Source organism: Hippocampus bargibanti, linkage group LG10 (genome assembly GCF_051943395.1).
Source record: "Hippocampus bargibanti isolate YZ-2025 linkage group LG10, ASM5194339v1, whole genome shotgun sequence".
In the NCBI taxonomy this organism is placed as follows: Eukaryota; Metazoa; Chordata; class Actinopteri; order Syngnathiformes; family Syngnathidae; genus Hippocampus; species Hippocampus bargibanti.
In genome coordinates this window covers 24,348,696-24,367,906 of record NC_142743.1, presented here as the reverse complement: position 1 = coordinate 24,367,906, position 19,211 = coordinate 24,348,696, and the positions used below count along the sequence as shown (strand labels likewise).

The following is a 19,211-nucleotide window of genomic DNA, read 5'->3' as shown; positions in this document are numbered from 1 at the left end:
AAGTTTCAAAGTTATTAAATTTCACTGTTTTCTATCCATTTTCCCACTCTCTCTCTGTCGTCTGCATGTCTCTAATGTTTGAACCACCTCCCCTCACTGCTGCGTTCTTGACCAATCACGTGGCTTTAACCAAAGACTGGGGGCGGGGAATAGAGGACCAAAACAAGGCGGCTACCATTTTCTTGTTAGGAGAACGGGCTCGTTCGCGAAAGAAACATCACTCATTGTGGCAGCTCCGTGTGTATCCCGAAAAATAGTTCGCATGCCAAGGTAAAATTTACATCAATTTAACGTTCGTAAACCGAAAAGTTCGTAAGACAAGGGCTTCGTAAACCGAGGTATCACTGTACTTCGGAAAATCGATTCCGAAAATATTTTGCTGAAATTTGCAATTGAAAGCGCCTCACATCATTTGTTTGTCGCCATCTGGTGGTCACCGCGCAGGCGCTTCTCGTGCTGCCGCTTGCTGATGACGTACTTAAAGAACTCGTAGACGGACCAACTGACAGCGGTGGACGGCATCTGGTAAATGACGCGAGCCTGCACACCCTTGAAAAAAGCCGCCGCGCCGCCCGTGCGGTACACCGTCCGAAAGGCCACGCCCAAACCGGAGATGTGACGGGCGGCCGGGGCCCCGCCCACTTGGGCGTGAAGCACGTGAGCGACCGCCGCCTCCTGCGTGTTGAGCAGCGTCTTGCAGACGTCGAGCGGCGTGGTGGCGGCGGCGGCGAGCGCGCCGGCCAGAGCCCCCGACAGCATGTGAGAGGCGGGGTTGTAGTTTCTGTGCGGGTTTAGCGCCTCCTGCAGGTACTCGTAGGTCATAAAGTGGAGCGCCTGGTAGGGCGCGTTCAAGGTGAGCTGGGTGGTGTAGCTGCGGTAGAAGGCCGACGGACCCTCCTGCCGTAACGTGGACCTCACGCAGTGCAGCACGCTGCGGTACGGCGAGCCGAACATCTGGATGCGCTGCTTCACCACTGTCGCAAAAACGGGATGCAAATATGGCCGTCAAGCGGCCATTACAATCGCTTACAATGTCACCAAGGTTACAACAAATATTTGGTTGTCGTTGGCCGATTCTCAAATTATGCAGAAAAAAGGGACATTTGCTATTTATTTAGAGTGATACCTTGGCTTACAAACTTAATTGCTTCACAGACAGAGTGTGTCAGGCGAAAAGTGTGTATCCCAAAAATTAATTTCCCATAGGAAACCATTAAAATGAGAATAATCCGTTCCCAGGTGCCCATAAAACATCATTTTCTACTCTTCTAAGCCCTAAAACTACACAAAATATACCTTATTTTATGCATAATAAATGTGCTATGGTATTATAATGAAAAAATAAACTGTACTTCATAATAAAGTGGTTTTATTGCCCTTTGTGATGCTCGTTGATGGAATGGAGTGGCCGCTTTCATCAGCATGAAACACTTGATGAGGAACGTAGCCTCCTTTCACCATCTTGAGGAATGATCTCTTGTCGGTGCTTTCTCTGCCATCATTTTATCTAGTTCCTCATCAATTGTGTTCTGTTTAGCTGGCTTGATAGCTTTTTGCATCAAGTGGACAGATGGCTTGATTGAACACTCCAAATTGTCCCGAAGTGCGACTGTGAAAGCAAATGGTTGTTTGTGTCTCTGTGCCCCGCGATTGGCTGGCAACGGGTTCAGGGTGTCCCCTGTCTACTGACCGAAGACAACTGGGATAGGCGCCGATATTTTAAAGCGGTCGGGAAAAAGTCAATGAAAGCGTTTCCGAATTTTGTTTGTTTACCTTCAGCGGGGTTCATGATGCCGTCATGGATGACGGTGGCCATACAGCCGGCAACCCCTGCACAAAATCACACGTTAAGATCACACGCTCACACACATTAAAATCACTCTCACACACACACATTAAAATCACACCCACACACACACGCACGCACGCACGCACAAAAGGCAAGACTGACCGTTAGCAAAGTGGCTGTTGGCCCCGGGGTGGATGGCGTTGCTCAGCGTGAACTTGATGCGCTCGTAGGTGGCGAAGTAGAGCGCGTGGGCGGGGCCTGCGCCCATGGCCAGCGCGTTGATGCCGCGGAACGGCCGCCGCAAGCCCTCCGTGCGCACGATCCGTTGCAGGGCCTCCAACACGTTGCGGTAACGCGCCTTCGGCTCGGGCCGCAAGCTCTGCATGCGAGTCTAGTCAGGAGGAAAGAAACACAAGGTCATTTTCATGCTTGTCTCTGACTCTAAAAAGGCACTTAGAAATTAAATGGATTATTATTATTATTATTATTATTATGACCGATGATGGGCCATGATTTCACCAAGGAGTCTTGACAACGGCAACGCGGTGACGAAATCAAAAAGGTGGCAAGAATAATAATCATAATAATAATAACAATAATAATAATAAATGTCATATATATTTATTTATTTAGTTATGTAGTTCTTTAGTTATGTCGTTAATTGCTTATTTATTTATTTATTAAATGTGTTTACTCATCAGATAATTTGTTCATTACATATTTTTTATTATTATTATTATTTATCACATGTTTATTTTTATGTTTTATTTATTTACTTATTTAGTTATTTACGTAGTTATTTAGTTATGTAGTGATTTATTTATGTACTTAATTGCTTATGTATTTATTTTTTAAATGTGTTTATTGGTTATAGCTATTAGGTAGCTATCTAGCTATCTCTTAGCTAGCTAGCTTTCTATCTGAGTTGCGTATTATTATTAGTATTATTATTATTATTATCTACCTATTAGCCAGATAGCTAGCTTTGTATCTATATGAGTTACTTCCGGGTTGAGTGAACGCTGGCGCGTGTGGTTGCCGCTGCTCACCCACAGAAAAACTTTAAAGTGACCTTGAAAGTTTTGAAAGGCGCTTAGAAATGAAATTTATTATTAATGATAGATAGATAGATAGATAGATAGATAGATAGATAGATAGATAGATAGATAGATAGATAGATAGATAGATAGATAGATAGATAGATAGATAGATAGATAGATAGATAGATAGATAGATAGATAGATAGATAGATAGATAGATAGATAGATAGATAGATAGATAAAGAGCTTATGTTTATATAATTTATAAGTTTGACACCCCTGTTGTAAAGAGTAGTATTTATTACAAACATCCATTTCCAAAATGGCACTGGATGTCTGTGTGCAAATTCCCACTCTGTGCCTCACTGGCCTTCGGTGGAATGTGTCCAGTCATTCTGAATGTGCTTCATTTTTTTTTGCCTTCCTCCTAAATAGTTATCAACAATCCTGCCAAGTGCAGCGCTACGGTGCTCTCGCAAGAAAAACAATCAACTTTGATTCGTGGTTCAGTTGGGAAACGAGTGATCGGAGAGAACCAGGCATTATCCAATTGACTTTTGAAAAAAAAAAAGAGGGCATCTGCGCCAAGTTAAATAATCATTCTTCATAATAATAATAATAATACATCTGTATGCCCCCCTCAGCACAATGGGGGACAGGGCTTTCAGCTGCTCCGCCTCCGAACTCACTTATTCCCACCTTCAAGTCAAATCTCAAAAGCCACCGTTTTAAAATGACATTTTCTGTGTTTTCTTGTTTCTATTTATATCTGTATTTTATTAATTGCATTCTCTTTGTGCTTGTATTTTATTTATTATTGTACCTATGCTTGTCTGTGACTGTAAAGTGTCCTTGAGAGTTTTGAAAGGCGCTTAAAATGTAATGTTATTTATGATTATTATTATTTTAGAAAAGTGTCCGATAATGGATGCACGCTAGCCCACAGCAGTCCAACATGAGGAGTTATTATTTGCTTCTTTTTAAATGACATTTTACACGACATGTGGTGGGAGTTATTAATCGTCATATTCAACGTCTAAATTTCCACGCATGTTTGTTTTTCCATAACTAAATGCTGAAGAATTGACCTCGCGGACGGCAAGGTTACTTGCAAAACCGTTAACGTGTCGTCATCCGATGTCGGGACACGTCGGGGGCAAACCCGCTTTACGCAACGCGCATTTTTGGTCAAATCGAGTCAAACTTGACCCTAAAATGAACACGTTGTGCAAAATGCAAACGTCCGCTTGTGTGGCGTCTTACCTTGACACAATCGACGGGGTACATGAGGCAGTGCTCCATGATTCCAGCTACGGCTCCGGCCAACATGTGCGTCCCGACGGTGGATCCTTGGGGCAGCCCTTCGTAGTCCACTTCCGCCTCGGTCGAGAACTCGGCGATGGCTCGGTGCAACACCGGAGACAAATCCTGCCCTGCTGACACGCTCGAGGGTGCGAAACCTCCGAGCAACCCCCCGGTGGTGCTGACCACTGTGTCGCCAAACCAACGAAAGTCGGTCCCGCTTGCCGTTTCGACATCTCGGGGGTCGACATCCGGCGTGTCCGGCGAAGCGCGCCGGGACGCGAAGCCGCCACCTGCCATTTGGATGGCGGGTTATAAAAGACGCCCACCGGTCTCGCTTTGCAGCGACCAAGAAGTACCGCCGCTGGTGCCAGACGGATAGTCAATTGGCGGGTCGGCGGTTCCGGGATACTTACGCAAAAGACCGGGCGCGACGTCATGATGACGACAACAGTGTCGTTCGCGCACGAGCCGGTTCTTAGAGCCGAATCTCTGTGAAAGTTAGTGGATGCTCTCTGTGCACATATAAATCAAGCCATATAAATAAAAACATGATGTAGTGTATTTTTTACATGAGTAATTAGTTTTTCACATTTTACATGATTTTTGGGAGTTAGTTAATTTAAGCAACAAAAAAAACCCGAGGAGCCATTTGGGAGCCTTAACAGCCAGATCTCTTTAGTGAGGCGAGCCAAAACATTCGATTCTCTGAAAAGAGCCGGAATTCCCATCAGGAGTGTGTAAAATGTGATTGGATGAAATGACAGCCGTTCCTTTTCAGCCCTTTTCATTGAACTGTGCGTGTTTCCCCACAAAGGCGGTCCGAACAAAATGCCCTTTCGAATGGTTATAATTGTGGACATTTTTATGCGCCGAGTGATGCGATGTAGATAATTCGACGGCACCCGGATGTTTTTTTGTAATCGTATTTTGTGACGGCTGGTATCAAATACCTGATAGTGAATGTAGGAACTCGCACTTGAATTGAGATTTGCCCCACCTTAAAACAAAGTACGAAAACATCATTGACGATTAAAAAAATAATTATTAGCTTAAATGAACATCTGTGCTAATAAATAAATAACATTGTCATCAACATAATGCGTCATTGGATCTTAGGAGAATTTCCAAGAAGAAACTTGCTGAAGTGGAAACGAAAGAAAAACCCTCGATGCTACAATTTGCCTTCATTTATTCCCACGGCTACACGTTCCCGGATGTGAGAGGCGCAAGTCTACAATATAGAGAATCAAAAATATTAGACATACAGTAATTTGACATCCGTCGATTGATAAGCAGTTTTTCCTACGGCACTGAAATGCACCTCACGTAATTACGTCGTGCCGACCGGAAGTAGAACATTCGGATTCCTTTACACTTGACAGTCTGTATTCGTTGTCGCCCCGTTGTGTAATACCAGTGTCATACGATCGTTTCAGTCGATCACTTATTTATTGATCACATTTTACTGTCTAAGGGACAAGAAGTGTCCTACTGTGTCACGACGACCGCGGAGCGGCTTCTTACGGTAGGTTTGAATGACGACGTGCAACGCCATATGGATTGTTGGCATGCTAAATTCCAGTTGTTTTGATGCAGTTATGTCTTGTTTTATGAAAGAGGAAAAACATTAGACGCCAACGCCAACGTGATAGTTTTATTCTCATTATTATAGCCTGTTAAACAACCAGGAAGCTGCTGGGAAGAGCACCCACGTTTCGTCATTCATATGTTATTGTGTAATACTTTACATTGATACTACTCGAATTTACTAACAAATCTCCATGACGAGCTTAAGCTTAAAGCTTGAAGGACAACCGACAGCGTTTTTTGTTTCCTAACTGACATCAGAAACATGTTTTATAGCATTTAAAATACCCAAAACGCACGGGCTGATATTTATAGTCAAATGCAAAACACCAATAAAAATGAGTTAAAGTGTCCCAAAACTACTTCAAAATGACCCCGGAAATGGCGAGTTTCAGAGGGTCCCGCCCCCTTGTTCGTGACGTCACATCAGGACGTCTTGCCTTGCTCTAGAATCAAAACAATGGCTTCCGAGAGTTCAGATTGGGAGAAGATGCTTTCTTGTTACTCATCCAGTTATGAATATGATTCAAATAGTTCTGAAGAGGAAAGCATAAATGTTTGCAATCGATTCAAGAAGTCCTTCCGGCTCATTTTGAGCTGTCAGGACTCCAATGTAGCATCCCAGAAAATGCACAAGATGGCGCCCAAGCTCCGTTGGAAATGGGCTGATTTGTCTGCTGGGAATTTGTGTCAACTAGTATCAAATAGTAGTCTTGGTGCAACACACAACAATTCACCATTGCGTTATTGATGTGTTTTCCTTCTCATTTCACCATCAGCATGGATCAACATGAAGTTTTCAGACCAAACAAAGTACCCAAAATGCATTGTGTGTCGCTTTCTCGGTCAGGGGCGTTCCTGACGTGATGTCATCAACTGGAAAACAAGACTTCCTGAATATTCAGCATGTGTCTTAATACGTAAAATATCGCTATATGCGGTGGAATCTTTGTAAACTACGCTCAGTAGAAGTCATTTCAAGTGATTTTACAAATTATGGACGCAACTTGTCCGCATGTGTCGGTTGTCCTTTAAGTGCTGTCATCGGCGAACTCATAAACAACTGATTGGAAGTAATCAATTTAATCATTTACCTAACTACTGCAATTAACTCCCTATCGCGATTGACAAATAAACCACTGATAAGTATGATGATTTATGAAAGCAATTTTTTTTGGCCACATTTTAGTTTTGGTTTCCTTTCGAGGGCTGTGATGAGTTTGGGGAAACCGTAAGAATGTTTCATCACCTCCGCATAACAAACACAATCAGAAAAACTTTATTCGTCCCACAATGGGGAAATTGGAGCGAAATTACTTGAGATATTATATGCTTGATTTGCTTTTGCGGGCCGAATAAAATGATGTGGTGGGCCGGATTTGGCCCCCGAGCCTTGACTTTGACACCCGTGTATTGAACCAACAAATCTCGTGTAACCGCTGTGACGAACAGATGAAGTCCTTGAACTCTCAAGGCTCTTCAAAGTGGAAGATAAACCTCACACTTGGCGTTTTTAACTGTAAGGAAGAGTGGCAGGTAGCATTTTGACTGTTGTGGTCTTGAAAAGTGGTTTTTCAACACAGGTCAGAGTTGTGAGCGGGTTCCTCAGCGACCATGAGGTGACGACTGTGTTCTTCAACAGGTCCATGTGGTGGACACATGGCACGGTAATATTTGACTTTGACTATTATCGTCGTGTTGGGCCTGATGGATGGATGGATGGCTGCGCTTGGGATTCTTCTTTCCACTCGGATGTCGACACATCTGATATTACAGTGATACCTTGGCTTACGAACTTAATTGGTTCCCACACAGGGTGTAAGGTGAAAAGTGTGTATCCCAAAAATTAATTTCCCATAGGAAACCATTCAAAATGAGAATAATCCATTCCCAGGTCCCCATTAAACATTATTTTCTACTCTTCTAAGCATTAAAACTACACAAAATAGACCTTAATAAATGTACTGTGGTATTATAATTACAGAAATGTACAGTGCTGTATAATAAAGTCGTTTTATTGACCTTTGTGATGGTCGTTGATGGCTTCATGCAGTGGAGTGGCCGGTTTCATCAGCAAAACACTTGATGAGTCTTCTCTCACCATCTTGAGGAATGATCTTTCTCTGCCATCATTTTACCTAGTTCCTCATCAATTGTGTTCTGCTTAGCTGGCTTGATAGCTTTTTGCATCAAGTGTACAGATGGCTTGTGCAGGTTATTTGTGGAGCCTGATTGAGGGGAATGTTAACCTTGCAGTCTACACACTATCAAAGTTGAAATCCATTTTATCACTCTCGCTCTCTCTGTCGTCTGCCTGTCTCTTTAATGTTTAAACCACCTCCCCTCACTGCTGCGTTCTTGACCAATCACATGGCTTTCACTGACGACTAGGGGCGGGGCATAGAGGACCAAAACAAGCCGGCTGCCATTTTCTTGTTAGGAGAATGGGCTCGTTCGCAAAGGGCACATCACTCATTGTGGCAGCTCCGCGCGTATCCCGAAAAATAGTTCATATGCCAAGGGAACATTTTCATCAATGTAACGTTCGTAAACCGAAAAGTTTGTAAGCCAGGAGGTATCACTGTATTCTAAAAGGTCCTTAAGTGTTGCGTGTGTGTCCAGGATCACGTTGTGGTTCGTGCCGGCGTCCTGGTACTGTGGCGTAGCCCCTCGGCAGAAGCTCCTGCTGCTACTGTTGCTGCTAGCCTCAGTCCTGCTACTCCTGGGCACCCACCAGAGACTCCGACGGGCCGGGCGCAGACCACATGGCACTCACTTTAGCAAGTGAGTCAGTGAACACGTGTTCATCCTCTTTGTCCTTGATGGAAAGCAAACAAAACGCTTTTCAAAAGAGCTGCAGATGTTTTGATTCGCACGGTTCCTGCCATCGAGGGCCCAGCGGCCCTATCTATTTGCTATCTGGCTGGTTAGCTACCTAGCTATAACCAACCAGCTATTTAGCTAGCTATCTAGATAGATAGTTATCTAGCTAGCTATCTATTAGCGAGCTAGCTAGCTAGATAGCTATTAGCTAGCTAGCTATCGAGCTATGTATTAGCTCGATAACTATCTAGCTATCTGGCGATCTATCTATTAGCTAGATGGCTATAATAATAATCATAATAATAATAATAGTACATTTATTTTCTTCTTTGAAAGATTTTTGAAAGGCGCTTATAAATGAAATGTATTATTATTATTAGTATTATTATCATTACTATTATTACTACTATTATTACCATTACTATTACTATGACTATGACTATTGACTATTACTATTACTATCACTATTATTACTATTATTACTATTACTACTCTTACTATTAGTATTATTATTATTACTATTATTACTATTATTACTATTATTATTCCAATTACTATTACTATTACTATTACAATTACTATGACTATGACTATTGACTATGACTATTACTATCACTATTACTACTATTACAATTATTACTACTCTTACTATTATATTATTTTTATTATTATTAATATTATTATTACGGTTACGATGACTAAGGTTATTGTTATGATTATTATGGTGATGATGATGATGATGATGATGATGATGATGATGATTGCCCTCCCCTCCTGCGTTGCTTGCAGGTACCTCTCCATGGCCGAGTCCATGGAGGCTACGGACGTGCGCGACGCGGCTCTCAACTACGGCGTGGTGGTGGACTGCGGCAGTAGCGGCTCTCGCGTGTTCGTGTACTACTGGCCCCCCCACAACGGAAACCCTCACACGCTACTCGACATACGACAGATGAGGGACCCCCAACGACAGCCTGTCGTCAAGAAGATTAAACCCGGTCTGTGTCCTGAAGTCATGAACAAAAAAAATATGCTATATCGCTAGCTGTAGATTAGCTATGAAGCTTTTTGGCTGGCGAGATATCTCGCTAGCTATCTATTAGCTGGCTGTCTTGGTGGCTATCTATTAGCTGTGTAGCTGGCTGGCTATCTAGCTATCTATCAGTTGGCTATTTATTAGCTGGCTAGCTTTCTATTTTTTTTAGTTATATCCGGGTTGAGTGAACGCTGGTGTGTGTGTCTGCCGCTGCTCACCCGCAGAAAAACTGATTCTATGACTGGGAAAAGTTTTGAAAGGCCTTATGAATGAAATGGATTATTATTATTATTATTATTATTATTAGCTATCTGGCTGGCTAGCTAGATAGCTAGCCAGATAATGAAATGTATTATTGTTATTATTATTAGCTAACTATTAGCTAGCTAGCTAGCTTTCTATCTATTTAAGTTGTGAACGCTAGCGTGTGTGGCTGCCGCTGCTCACCCGCAGAACAACTGATCCTGTGACTGTAAAGTGACTGAGAGTTTTGAAAGGCAGGCTACCTAGCTAGCTATGTATTTCCTATCTATTCGCAATCCATTCGCGACCTAACTAGCTATCGATTTGCTGTCTATATGCTGTATATATGCTATCTATCTAGTTAGCTATTTATTATTTATCTATTAGCCAGCTAGCTAGCTGTCTATTAGAGTTACTTCCGGGTTGAGTGAACACTTGTAAATGAAATAATAATAATAATAATAATAATAATACATTTCATTTCTAAGCGCCAGCCAGCCAGCTAGACAGTTAATAGCTACTCAGCTAGATAGCCAACAGATAGCCAGCTAGATAGCCAACTAATAGATAGCTAATAGCTCATAGATAGCTAATAACAAACAGTTAGGGGAGCGGGAAAAAAATCATTTGGTTTGACTTTCAGGTATTTCCTCGCTGGCGACCACTCCGACGAGCGCTAGCGACTACCTGCGCCCCCTGCTGGGCTTCGCCGCCGCTCACGTGCCCCGCGACAAACACAAGGAGACGCCGCTCTACATCCTCTGCACGGCGGGCATGAGGATGCTGCCCGAGAGGTATGGAGGCATCTACAACCACTTCAAGCCATAAGATTCGATAGCATCGACTGTAGCCGAGCGCTAACTACGGCTAACCCCCCACCCCACACCCCTGCGGAATAAAGACAGAGAGAGAGCTAGCAAGCTAGCGAGCAAGTCTGTCCTTGATTCGTATTGTGGACCACAGATCCACAGAATTTGATAGCTAGCTAGCTAGCACATAGCTAGAAAATATTAAATGGTGATTAACTAGATGGCTAGCTAGTTAGCTAGATAGATAAAGACAGAGAGAGAGCTGGTAAGCTAGCTAGCGAGCAAGTTAGCGAGCAAGCAAGCTAGCTCTCTTGCTCTAGTTCCCTTGCTCAAGCGATAAATAGATTGCTAGATAGATGGATAAATAGATAGCTAAATAGCTAGTTAGATAGCTAGATAGCTAACTCTGTAACTTCTGATTCTGGTTTTGGTGCAGCCAGCAAGCGGCCATTTTGGACGACCTGGTGAGTGACGTCCCTCTGGACTTTGATTTTTTGTTTTCCCGCTCTCACGCTGAGGTCATCTCCGGGAAACAAGAAGGTGAGTGTCATTATTTGCCGAAAATAATAATAAGTTTGAGGTGGCTAACTAGCTAGCTAATTATCTATTAGTCATCCCTTAACTAGTTAGCTAACTTGATCTAATTTGAATTATTCCCGGTTGAATGGGGTCACCGTTGCTGGCCTCCTAGCTGGCTATCTATTTGCTATCTATTAGCTGTCTAGCTAGCTAGCTAGCTAGCTATCAATTCAACAGTCTTTTTGTGTTTGTTGAAAGGCGTTTACGCATGGATTGGCATCAACTTTGTTTTGGGCCGCTTCGACCACGCTGACGACGGTGAGAGAACGCCGCGCAAGCTAACGCGCGCCTCTCGACTTTTCAAGCTAAGCGTGGAGCCATTTTGTGCGCCGCAGAGGACGGCGCGGTGGAGGTGACCGCCAGCTCGCAGCACCAGCGGCCAATCAGCCGTCGCCGCACCGTGGGGATCATGGACATGGGCGGAGCTTCGCTGCAGATCGCCTACGAGGTGCCCGGCGTCATCGCCTTCGGCTCCCCGCAAGAGGTCAGGGTGACAACACAGTTGCGAGCTAAAGTAACTAAGCTAACTACGTTACGGAGCCGCCTCACCAGCGGAGCCAACTACGATTGTGACAAACCGTACCAGCAGAGCTGGCGCGCCAGTAGTGCTAGCTCGCTAGTATAGTTAGCTCGCTATTAGAGCTAGCTCCCCACCAGAGCTAGCTCGCTAGTAGAGCTAGCTCACTACTAGCGCTTGCTCACTAGTAGTTAGCTCACGAGCAGAGTTAGCTCGCTTCTTGCGCTAGATCGCTACTAATGCTAGCTCGCTAGTAGAGCTAGATAGCTACTTGCGCTAGCTTGCTAGTACAGTTAGCTCATTAGTAGAATTAGCTCACTACTAGTGCTAGCTTGCTACTAGAGCTAGCTCCTTACTAGAGCTAGCTCTCTAGTAGAGTTAGCTCGCTACTAGTGCTTGCTCGCCACTAGAGCTAGCTTGCTAGTACAGTCAGCTCGCTACTAGAGATAGCTCCCTACTATAGCTAGCTCCCTACTAAAGCTAGTTCCCAACTAAAGCTAGCTCCTTACTAGAGCTATTTCCGTATTAAAGCTAGCTATCTAACGACTTTTAACAGCCATCAAAGTGAAGAAATGAAGTGACGGCTTTGGCAAACTACGGTCACCAACACGTACGCGTTTATGAGCCGATGGCACAAGTGTGAAGGAAATGCGGCGTCGGGCCTTCAGGAGGAGGCGGGCAAGAGCGTCTTGGCCGAATTCAACCTGGGCTGCGACGCGGGCCGCACGCAACACATGTACCGCGTCTACGTCACCACCTTCCCGGGCTTTGGCGGCAACGTGGCCCGTCAGCGCTACGAACGACACGTCTTCAACACCACGACGGAGAACAACAGGTGCTCGCTCGCTCGCTCGCTCGCTCGCTCGCCCGCAACATGAATTGTGGGATTGTGAAAGCCATCAATGTTTTCCAGATTGAGCAAGGACGCGACGGGCCTGAGCGAGGACAAGCCCTACCTGGACCCCTGCCTGCCCCCGGACCTGTCGCACACGCTGGTCCGAGGCAACCGCACCGTGTACCTGAGGGGCCGGGGGGACTGGACCCGCTGCCTGGACGCCGTTCGACCCTTTCTGGGCCTTCGCAACGGCACCATGACGGCAGGCGGAGTCTACCAGGTGCGCTGATACCTCGGCTTACGAACGCCTTGGATTCCAAACGTTTCGCTTTACGAACGTTACATTCACGAGAATTTTACCTTGGCGTACAAACTATTTTTCAGGATACACACGGAGCGTCACAATGAGTGATGTGTCGTTCGCGAACAAGCCCGTTTTACTAACAAGGAAATGGCAGCTACTGTTTTTGTCCTATATCCCCCCCCCCCTAGTCTTCGGTTAAAGCCACACGTGATTGGTCAAGAATGCAGCAGTGATGGGAGGTGGTTTGAACGTTAAAGAGACAGGCAGACGACCAAGAGACAGTGACAAAATGGATAGAAAACAGTGACATTTTGACTCATTTCAACTTTGATCGTTCAAAGGCAGAGTGTAGACTGCAAGGTTAAAATATCCCATCAATCAGGCTCCACAAATAACGCAAACAAACTACCTGTACACTTGATGCAAAAAGCTATCAACCCAGCTAAGCAGAACGCAATTGACGAGGAACTAGGTAAAATCACGACCAATCACGTGGCTTTAACCGACGACTGGGGGCGGGGAATAGAGGACAAAAACAGTCGGCTGCCATTTTGTTGTTAGGAGAACAGGCTCGTTCGCGAACGAAACATCACTCATAGTGGCACTCCGTGTGTATCCCGAAAAATAGTTTGTATGCCAAGGTAAAATTCTCGTGAATGTAACGTTCGTAAACTGAAAAGTTCGTAAGCCAAGGGCTTCGTAAACGAGGCGTCACTGTATTATTAAAATGTCAACACAAAAACCGAATGATGTCCAAATACAGTCAAACCTGTGTTTTCAACCATAATCCGTTCCAGAAATCTGTTTGAATCGCGATTTGGTTGAAAACCGAAACATTTCACATGATAATTAATGTCTGCTTTTTTTTTAATCCTGATTTAATTGTTCAAAAACAGAATTGGACGAGAACCAAGACGTTAGCAAACCCAGCTTTGAAAAAAATGGTCATGCAAATAATTAATAATTTGTGTTTTGAGGCCCCCATCGATTTCAGCAACAGCGAGTTCTACGGCTTCTCCGAGTTTTACTACTGCATGGAGGACGTCCTCCGTATCGGCGGAGAGTACGATAGCGAGACATATTCCAAAGCCGCCACGGTAAATGAAAACTGCATCTTATTTTGAAAGAAAAAAACATGACTTACTCTTTGGGGGGGGGAGGGGGCGGGGCTTATTTGTCACCGGCAATGTAGGATTTCTGCGCCACCCGGTGGTCGACGTTGAAACTGCGGCTTGACAAGAAACTCTTCTCCCAGCAGGCCGACATCGACAGACTCAAGTACTTCCTAACTGGCGTCAGAAAAACGTTTTATTATAATAATAATAGTAATAATAATTTCATTTATAAGCACCTTTCAAAACTTTCGATCTGTGTGTTTAATAGTGACATTCAGTATATTAGCTAACTATCTGGCGAGCTAGCTATTAGCTATGGAACTATCTAGGTGGCTATCTATTAGCTATCTACTAGCTAGCTGGCTAGATTTCTATCTATTTACTTCCGGGTTGAGTGAATGCTGACGCGTGTGGCTGCCGCTGCTCACCTGCAGAAAAAATATCCTGTGACTGTAAAGTCTCCATGAGAGTTTTGAAAGGCGCTTAGAAATGAAATGGATTATTATTATTAGCTAGCTATCTAGATAATGAACTGTATTATTGTTACTATCTATTAGTTAGCGAGCTAGCTTTCTGACTATCTGGCTAGCTATCTAGTTGGCTATCAAGCTAGCTATCTATTAGCTGGCTATTAGCTAGCTAGCTAGTATTATTATTATAATTCAAAGTAATATATGGGGAGTGGGTGGCTAAAGGTTTAAATGTAGCAAATTTGCGAGTTTGAAAATGAATAAGAAAATCTGACCTGTTTGTTGTTTGTTTGTTGTCTTTGTGGTAGGTTTCAGTGCTTCAAGTCGGCGTGGACGTTTGAGGTGCTTCACGCCGGCTTCCGCTTCCCCAGCGACTACGTCGGTCTGAGGACGGCTCAGCTGGTCTACGACAGGGAAGTGCAGTGGACGCTGGGGGCCATCTTGTACAAGACGCGATTCCTGCCGCTCAGGTCAACTAAACAACAACAACAATGTTTTGGGAAAAGTTTGCCATCCGGCTCATTGGCCGGCTAGCTAGATAGATAGATAGCTATTGAGCTGGCTGGCTAGCTAGCTACTAGCTATCTATTTGAGTAACCTCCGGGTTGAGTGAACGCTGGCGCGTGTGGCTGCCGCTGCTCGCCCACAGAAAAGCTTACCCCTTGACAGTTTTAAAAGGCGCTAATAAATGAAATGTATTATGTATGATTATTATGTATCATTATTATTATTATGTATTATTTCTTTTTATATTACTTATTATATTATTAGTATTATTATTTAGAATAATACTAATTATTTTATTATTAGTTATTATTTTATATTATTATGAATAATTATGTATACTATTATGTACGTATTATTATTATTACTATTTATTAATTACTTATTAATTGTTATTAATTAATTATTCTTATTTATTATTACTATATTATGATTATGTATTAGTATGTATTAGCATGTATTATGTATGATGATGATTATTATTATTAGTATTCTGATTATTATGAGTATGAGTATTAGCATGAGTACGATTCTGATTGTGATGATGAAAAGATCTGATCCTTTCTTCCTTCCGCCCCTGTGACGTTTAGGGACGTCCAGCAGGAGGCGCTGCGTCAGAGCCACCCCGGCTGGCTGCGGCCTTCTTTGGTCTACAACCACCACTTGTTCTCCTTGTGCCTGCTGGTGGTGCTGGCGGCCATCTTGCTCTACGTCCTCCGCCTGCGGCGCATCCACCAGCGGGAACGGCGACAGGCCGACGCGCTGGACATGCTCTGGGCCGACGAGGGCGAGGTGCTCATACCCTGAAGCGGCGGGGTCGTGACCCCTGGGGGGCGGGTCGCGTTATGATGTCATCGTTCCTGTCCGACACTGGAATGATTCCCGCGTCCTTTGGGGTGGGGAAACTGTTTGAAGTTGTGGTCCTGTGCTACTTGACAAAAAAAAATACAGGTGTTAAAGTTAAGGCCCGGGGGCCAAATCTGGCCCGCCATCTTATTTTATTCGGCCCGCCAAAGCAAATCAAACTTGTGAAATTCCATGCACATCTATTGAGCTAGCTGGCGAGCGAGCGATCTAGTTAGCGATTGAGCTAGCTAGAGATTGAGCTAGCTAGCTAGCTAGTGATCTTGAGCTAGCTAGCTAGTGATTGCACTAGCTCGCGATCAAAGTAGCTAGATAGCTAGCGATATCAAACATTCTAGTGATTGAGGTAGCTATATAGCGATTGAACTAGCTAGTTAGCGATTAACCTAGCTAGCTAGTGAATGAGCTAGATCACGAGCGATCTAGCTAGTGATAGCTCAATCACTAGCTAGCTAGCTAGCAATCGAGCTATCTGGCTAGCAATCGAGCTAGCTAGCAAGCAATCGAGCTTTGGCTGAAACCGCTTGAATGGAAAATAATTTTTCATAAGATATTTGGTTTATTTTATAAATGGATAAAATGGACAACTTTACAAAAAAATTCGAAATTAATTTGACAAAAATTACCACTTGGTCACAATGAAATTATAAATGATGTGATCATGCGAACATTTTTTTTCCTTTTCTTCTCATTGACATTGAGACAGTCACAGCCAATTAAGCTAGCAGGCTAACGACAAGCTAACCAATGAAGTCGTTTGACCAAAAAGCTGCAGGGGTTGTTCCTTTTTTAAAGTGTATTTTTGTTTTTGCCTGTTGAAAAAAATAAAGAAAATTGTCCAACAGATGTGGGCAAGATGCAATAGTGAGCAGATATGATTCAAATATGAATACAAAAATGATTCCATGCCAATAAAACCCTTTTTTTTTTAAATTATTTCTCCGTCTCTTTCAATTCAAATGATAACATGTAATAATTAAAAAATATATTTAATGCAACGTTATCAGAATTATATTTCATATCCCTTTGTTATTATTATTAGCTATCTGGCTGGCTAGCTATCTAGCTAGCTGGATGAGTTAGATGAAATGTATTATTATTATTATTAGCTAACTATTAGCTAGCTAGCTAGCTTTCTATCTGAGTTACTTCCAGGTTGAGTGAACGCTGGCGCGTATGGCTGCCACTACTCACCCACAGAAAAACTGATCCTGTGACTGTAAAGTGACCTTGAGAGTTTTGAAAGGCGCTTAGAAATGAAATTTATTATCTTATTTTCTCTATTTTTTTAGATGTTTCTTGCGGCACACAGTCTAAAACACACACACACACACACATGCACACACAAACACAAGATTCCTTATTTTAAAAATATACTTTTAATACAACAGCTGCATATAAATATTAAAATAGACATTATACAGGATTACAAGAAATACAGACAGACATACATACATACATACACAAGAGGAAAAAAAAACAGTACAAACCAAAAATAGGCTTCTATTTTTACGGCACTTATGTCTTTTTTTTGTTTGTTTGTTAGTTTTTCATCTTAAAGGTTGACAAAAAGGAGTTAAATGCGTGAAAAGGTCCAAATATTACTGTCAAGAGTACTGCAGTAGTGTGATTACTGAAGGAGTAGATGGTGTTACTGTACATGATTACATTATTTGACAAAGCTGTGGCGGAATGTTTGCAATTATTGGCCAAGGACGTCGTTACAAGCTGACTGGTTTGTGGTCAAAGACAGACTGACACCCCCCGCCCACCCCCAAAATATTATATTTGACGCGACGGCATGAAATTTGCCAAACTGCTTTGGTTGACCCTCTTGGCGCTCGTTATCTGACTAGCTTGATACATGGGAATATTTACAATTAGCGTACAGTGATAGCTCGGTTTACGAACCCCTTGGCTTACCAACTTTTCCGTTTACGAACGTTACATTGATGAAAATTTTACCTTGGCATCTTTGATAGCCCAAAAGCAGAGTGTAGACTGCAAGGTTAAAATATCCCATCAATCAGGCTCCACAAATAAGCCATCTGTACACTTGATGCAAAAAAGCTATCAACCCAGCTGAACAGAACACAATTGATGAGGAACTAGGTAAAATTATGGCAGAGAAAGCAGGGCAACTTTACTCAGATATCATCAAGAGGCAACCTGGAAGTTCGTCATCCATTGACGATTTCAAGGCTAGCCACGGATGATTCGAGAATTTTAAGTGTCGTACAGGGATTCATAGTGTCATTCGTCATGGTGAGGCAGCCACTTCTGACCATAAAGCTGCCAAAGCTTACAAGGAATCATTCCTCAAGATGGTGGAAGAAGAAGGCTACGTTCCTCATCAAGTGTTTAATGCTGATGAAAGCGGTCACTCCATTCCATCAAGGCATCAACAACCATCACAAAGGTCCATAAAACCACTTTATTATACAGTACAGTTTATTTCTTTCATTATAATACCATAGCACCTTTATTATACGTAAAATAAGGTCTATTTTGTTTCATTTTAAGGCTTATTTAGTAGAAAATGATGTTTTATGGGGACCTGGGAACGGATTATTCTCATTTTACTGGTTTCCTATGGGAAATTAATTTTTGGGATACACACTTTTCGCCTTAAACACTGTCTGGGTACCAATTAAGTTCATAAGGCAAGGTATCACTGTATTTACATATATATATATCTGATTTGAGAAACGGAACAAATTTAGCTTGCATGTCAAGGCATTAGTGTATTTTATTTTATTGATTTATTTATATCAAGTGTACAGACGGCTTGTGCGGGTTATTTGTGGAGCCTGATTGATGGGATATTTTAACCTTGCAGTCTACACTGTGCTTTTGAACTGCTGGTTCGCCAACGACACATCACTCATTGTGGCAGCTCCGTGTGTATCCCGAAAAATAGTTTGTATGCCAAGGTGAAATGGTCCTAAATGTAACGTTCGTAAACGGAGAAGTTGGTAAGCCGAGGTATCACGAGGTATCGATTTTTTTGGTCGTAGCTCATGCTGTCTTTCTCTTATGTTTTTAATGCCTTTCATTGTTTTAAAAGTTAGTGGATGACGTGAAAAGGTGCGGACGGGATTTCAAGGCACGACTATATTCAAATACTTTGACTTTTTTTGACAGTCACAACACATTTCAAGTCATTAAAAAACGCTTTTGAAGCAACATACTATTTTCACCCCGCCCACCCAAAACAAACACGCTACGAGGCTACGCTAGGCACTTGGTGGCGACGCAAACCAACACGCTGATGCTCCTCTGACAGCAAACCAGTCAGCGTTTCGAACTCGGCATCTTTTCACACTGCAGAGTTGAAAATAAAATAAAATAAAACGAAACGTAATGAAATGAAATAATAAAATAAAATAAAACA

General features: G+C 42.9%; 2 protein-coding genes and 1 long non-coding RNA gene across 5 annotated transcripts in view; 2 read left to right on the top strand and 1 right to left on the bottom strand.

The window, feature by feature from the left end:
* Positions 1 to 4,693, bottom strand: part of LOC148893071 (mitoferrin-2-like) — a 5,526-nt gene extending 833 nt beyond the window's left edge. Inside the window, exons 1-4 of the mRNA XM_089005919.1 lie at positions 4,093 to 4,693; positions 1,952 to 2,180; positions 1,774 to 1,830; positions 1 to 974 (exon numbers count right to left, since the gene is read on the bottom strand). The exon at positions 1 to 974 is cut by the window's left edge and continues 833 nt beyond it. Coding sequence (XP_088862045.1) covers positions 409 to 974; positions 1,774 to 1,830; positions 1,952 to 2,180; positions 4,093 to 4,431 — 1,191 coding nt within the window. The 5' untranslated portion in view covers positions 4,432 to 4,693 and the 3' untranslated portion in view covers positions 1 to 408. The remainder of the gene's footprint in view (positions 975 to 1,773; positions 1,831 to 1,951; positions 2,181 to 4,092) is intronic.
* Positions 4,694 to 5,478: 785 nt separating this feature from the next.
* Positions 5,479 to 16,743, top strand: LOC148893070 (ectonucleoside triphosphate diphosphohydrolase 7-like). Of its 3 annotated transcripts, none has more exons than XM_089005918.1 (14): positions 5,479 to 5,659; positions 7,305 to 7,388; positions 8,344 to 8,505; positions 9,334 to 9,539; positions 10,464 to 10,614; positions 11,066 to 11,169; positions 11,407 to 11,466; positions 11,544 to 11,656; positions 12,394 to 12,560; positions 12,639 to 12,840; positions 13,842 to 13,961; positions 14,057 to 14,142; positions 14,758 to 14,919; positions 15,544 to 16,743. In XM_089005918.1, exons 2-14 carry the CDS (start codon positions 7,381 to 7,383, stop codon positions 15,758 to 15,760), a joined length of 1,758 nt encoding a protein of 585 aa, XP_088862044.1. In that variant the 5' UTR covers positions 5,479 to 5,659; positions 7,305 to 7,380; the 3' UTR covers positions 15,761 to 16,743. The 3 variants fall into 3 exon arrangements, with proteins under 3 accessions (XP_088862044.1, XP_088862042.1, XP_088862043.1); XM_089005916.1 differs by having other exon boundaries at positions 5,480 to 5,659; positions 11,544 to 11,692; XM_089005917.1 differs by lacking the exon at positions 11,407 to 11,466 and having other exon boundaries at positions 5,480 to 5,659; positions 11,514 to 11,692.
* A 324-nt stretch (positions 16,744 to 17,067) lies between these two features.
* Positions 17,068 to 19,211, top strand: part of LOC148893068 (uncharacterized) — a 24,302-nt gene continuing 22,158 nt past the window's right edge. The window contains exon 1 of the long non-coding RNA XR_016116195.1: positions 17,068 to 18,750. This is a non-coding gene — a long non-coding RNA (uncharacterized LOC148893068). The remainder of the gene's footprint in view (positions 18,751 to 19,211) is intronic.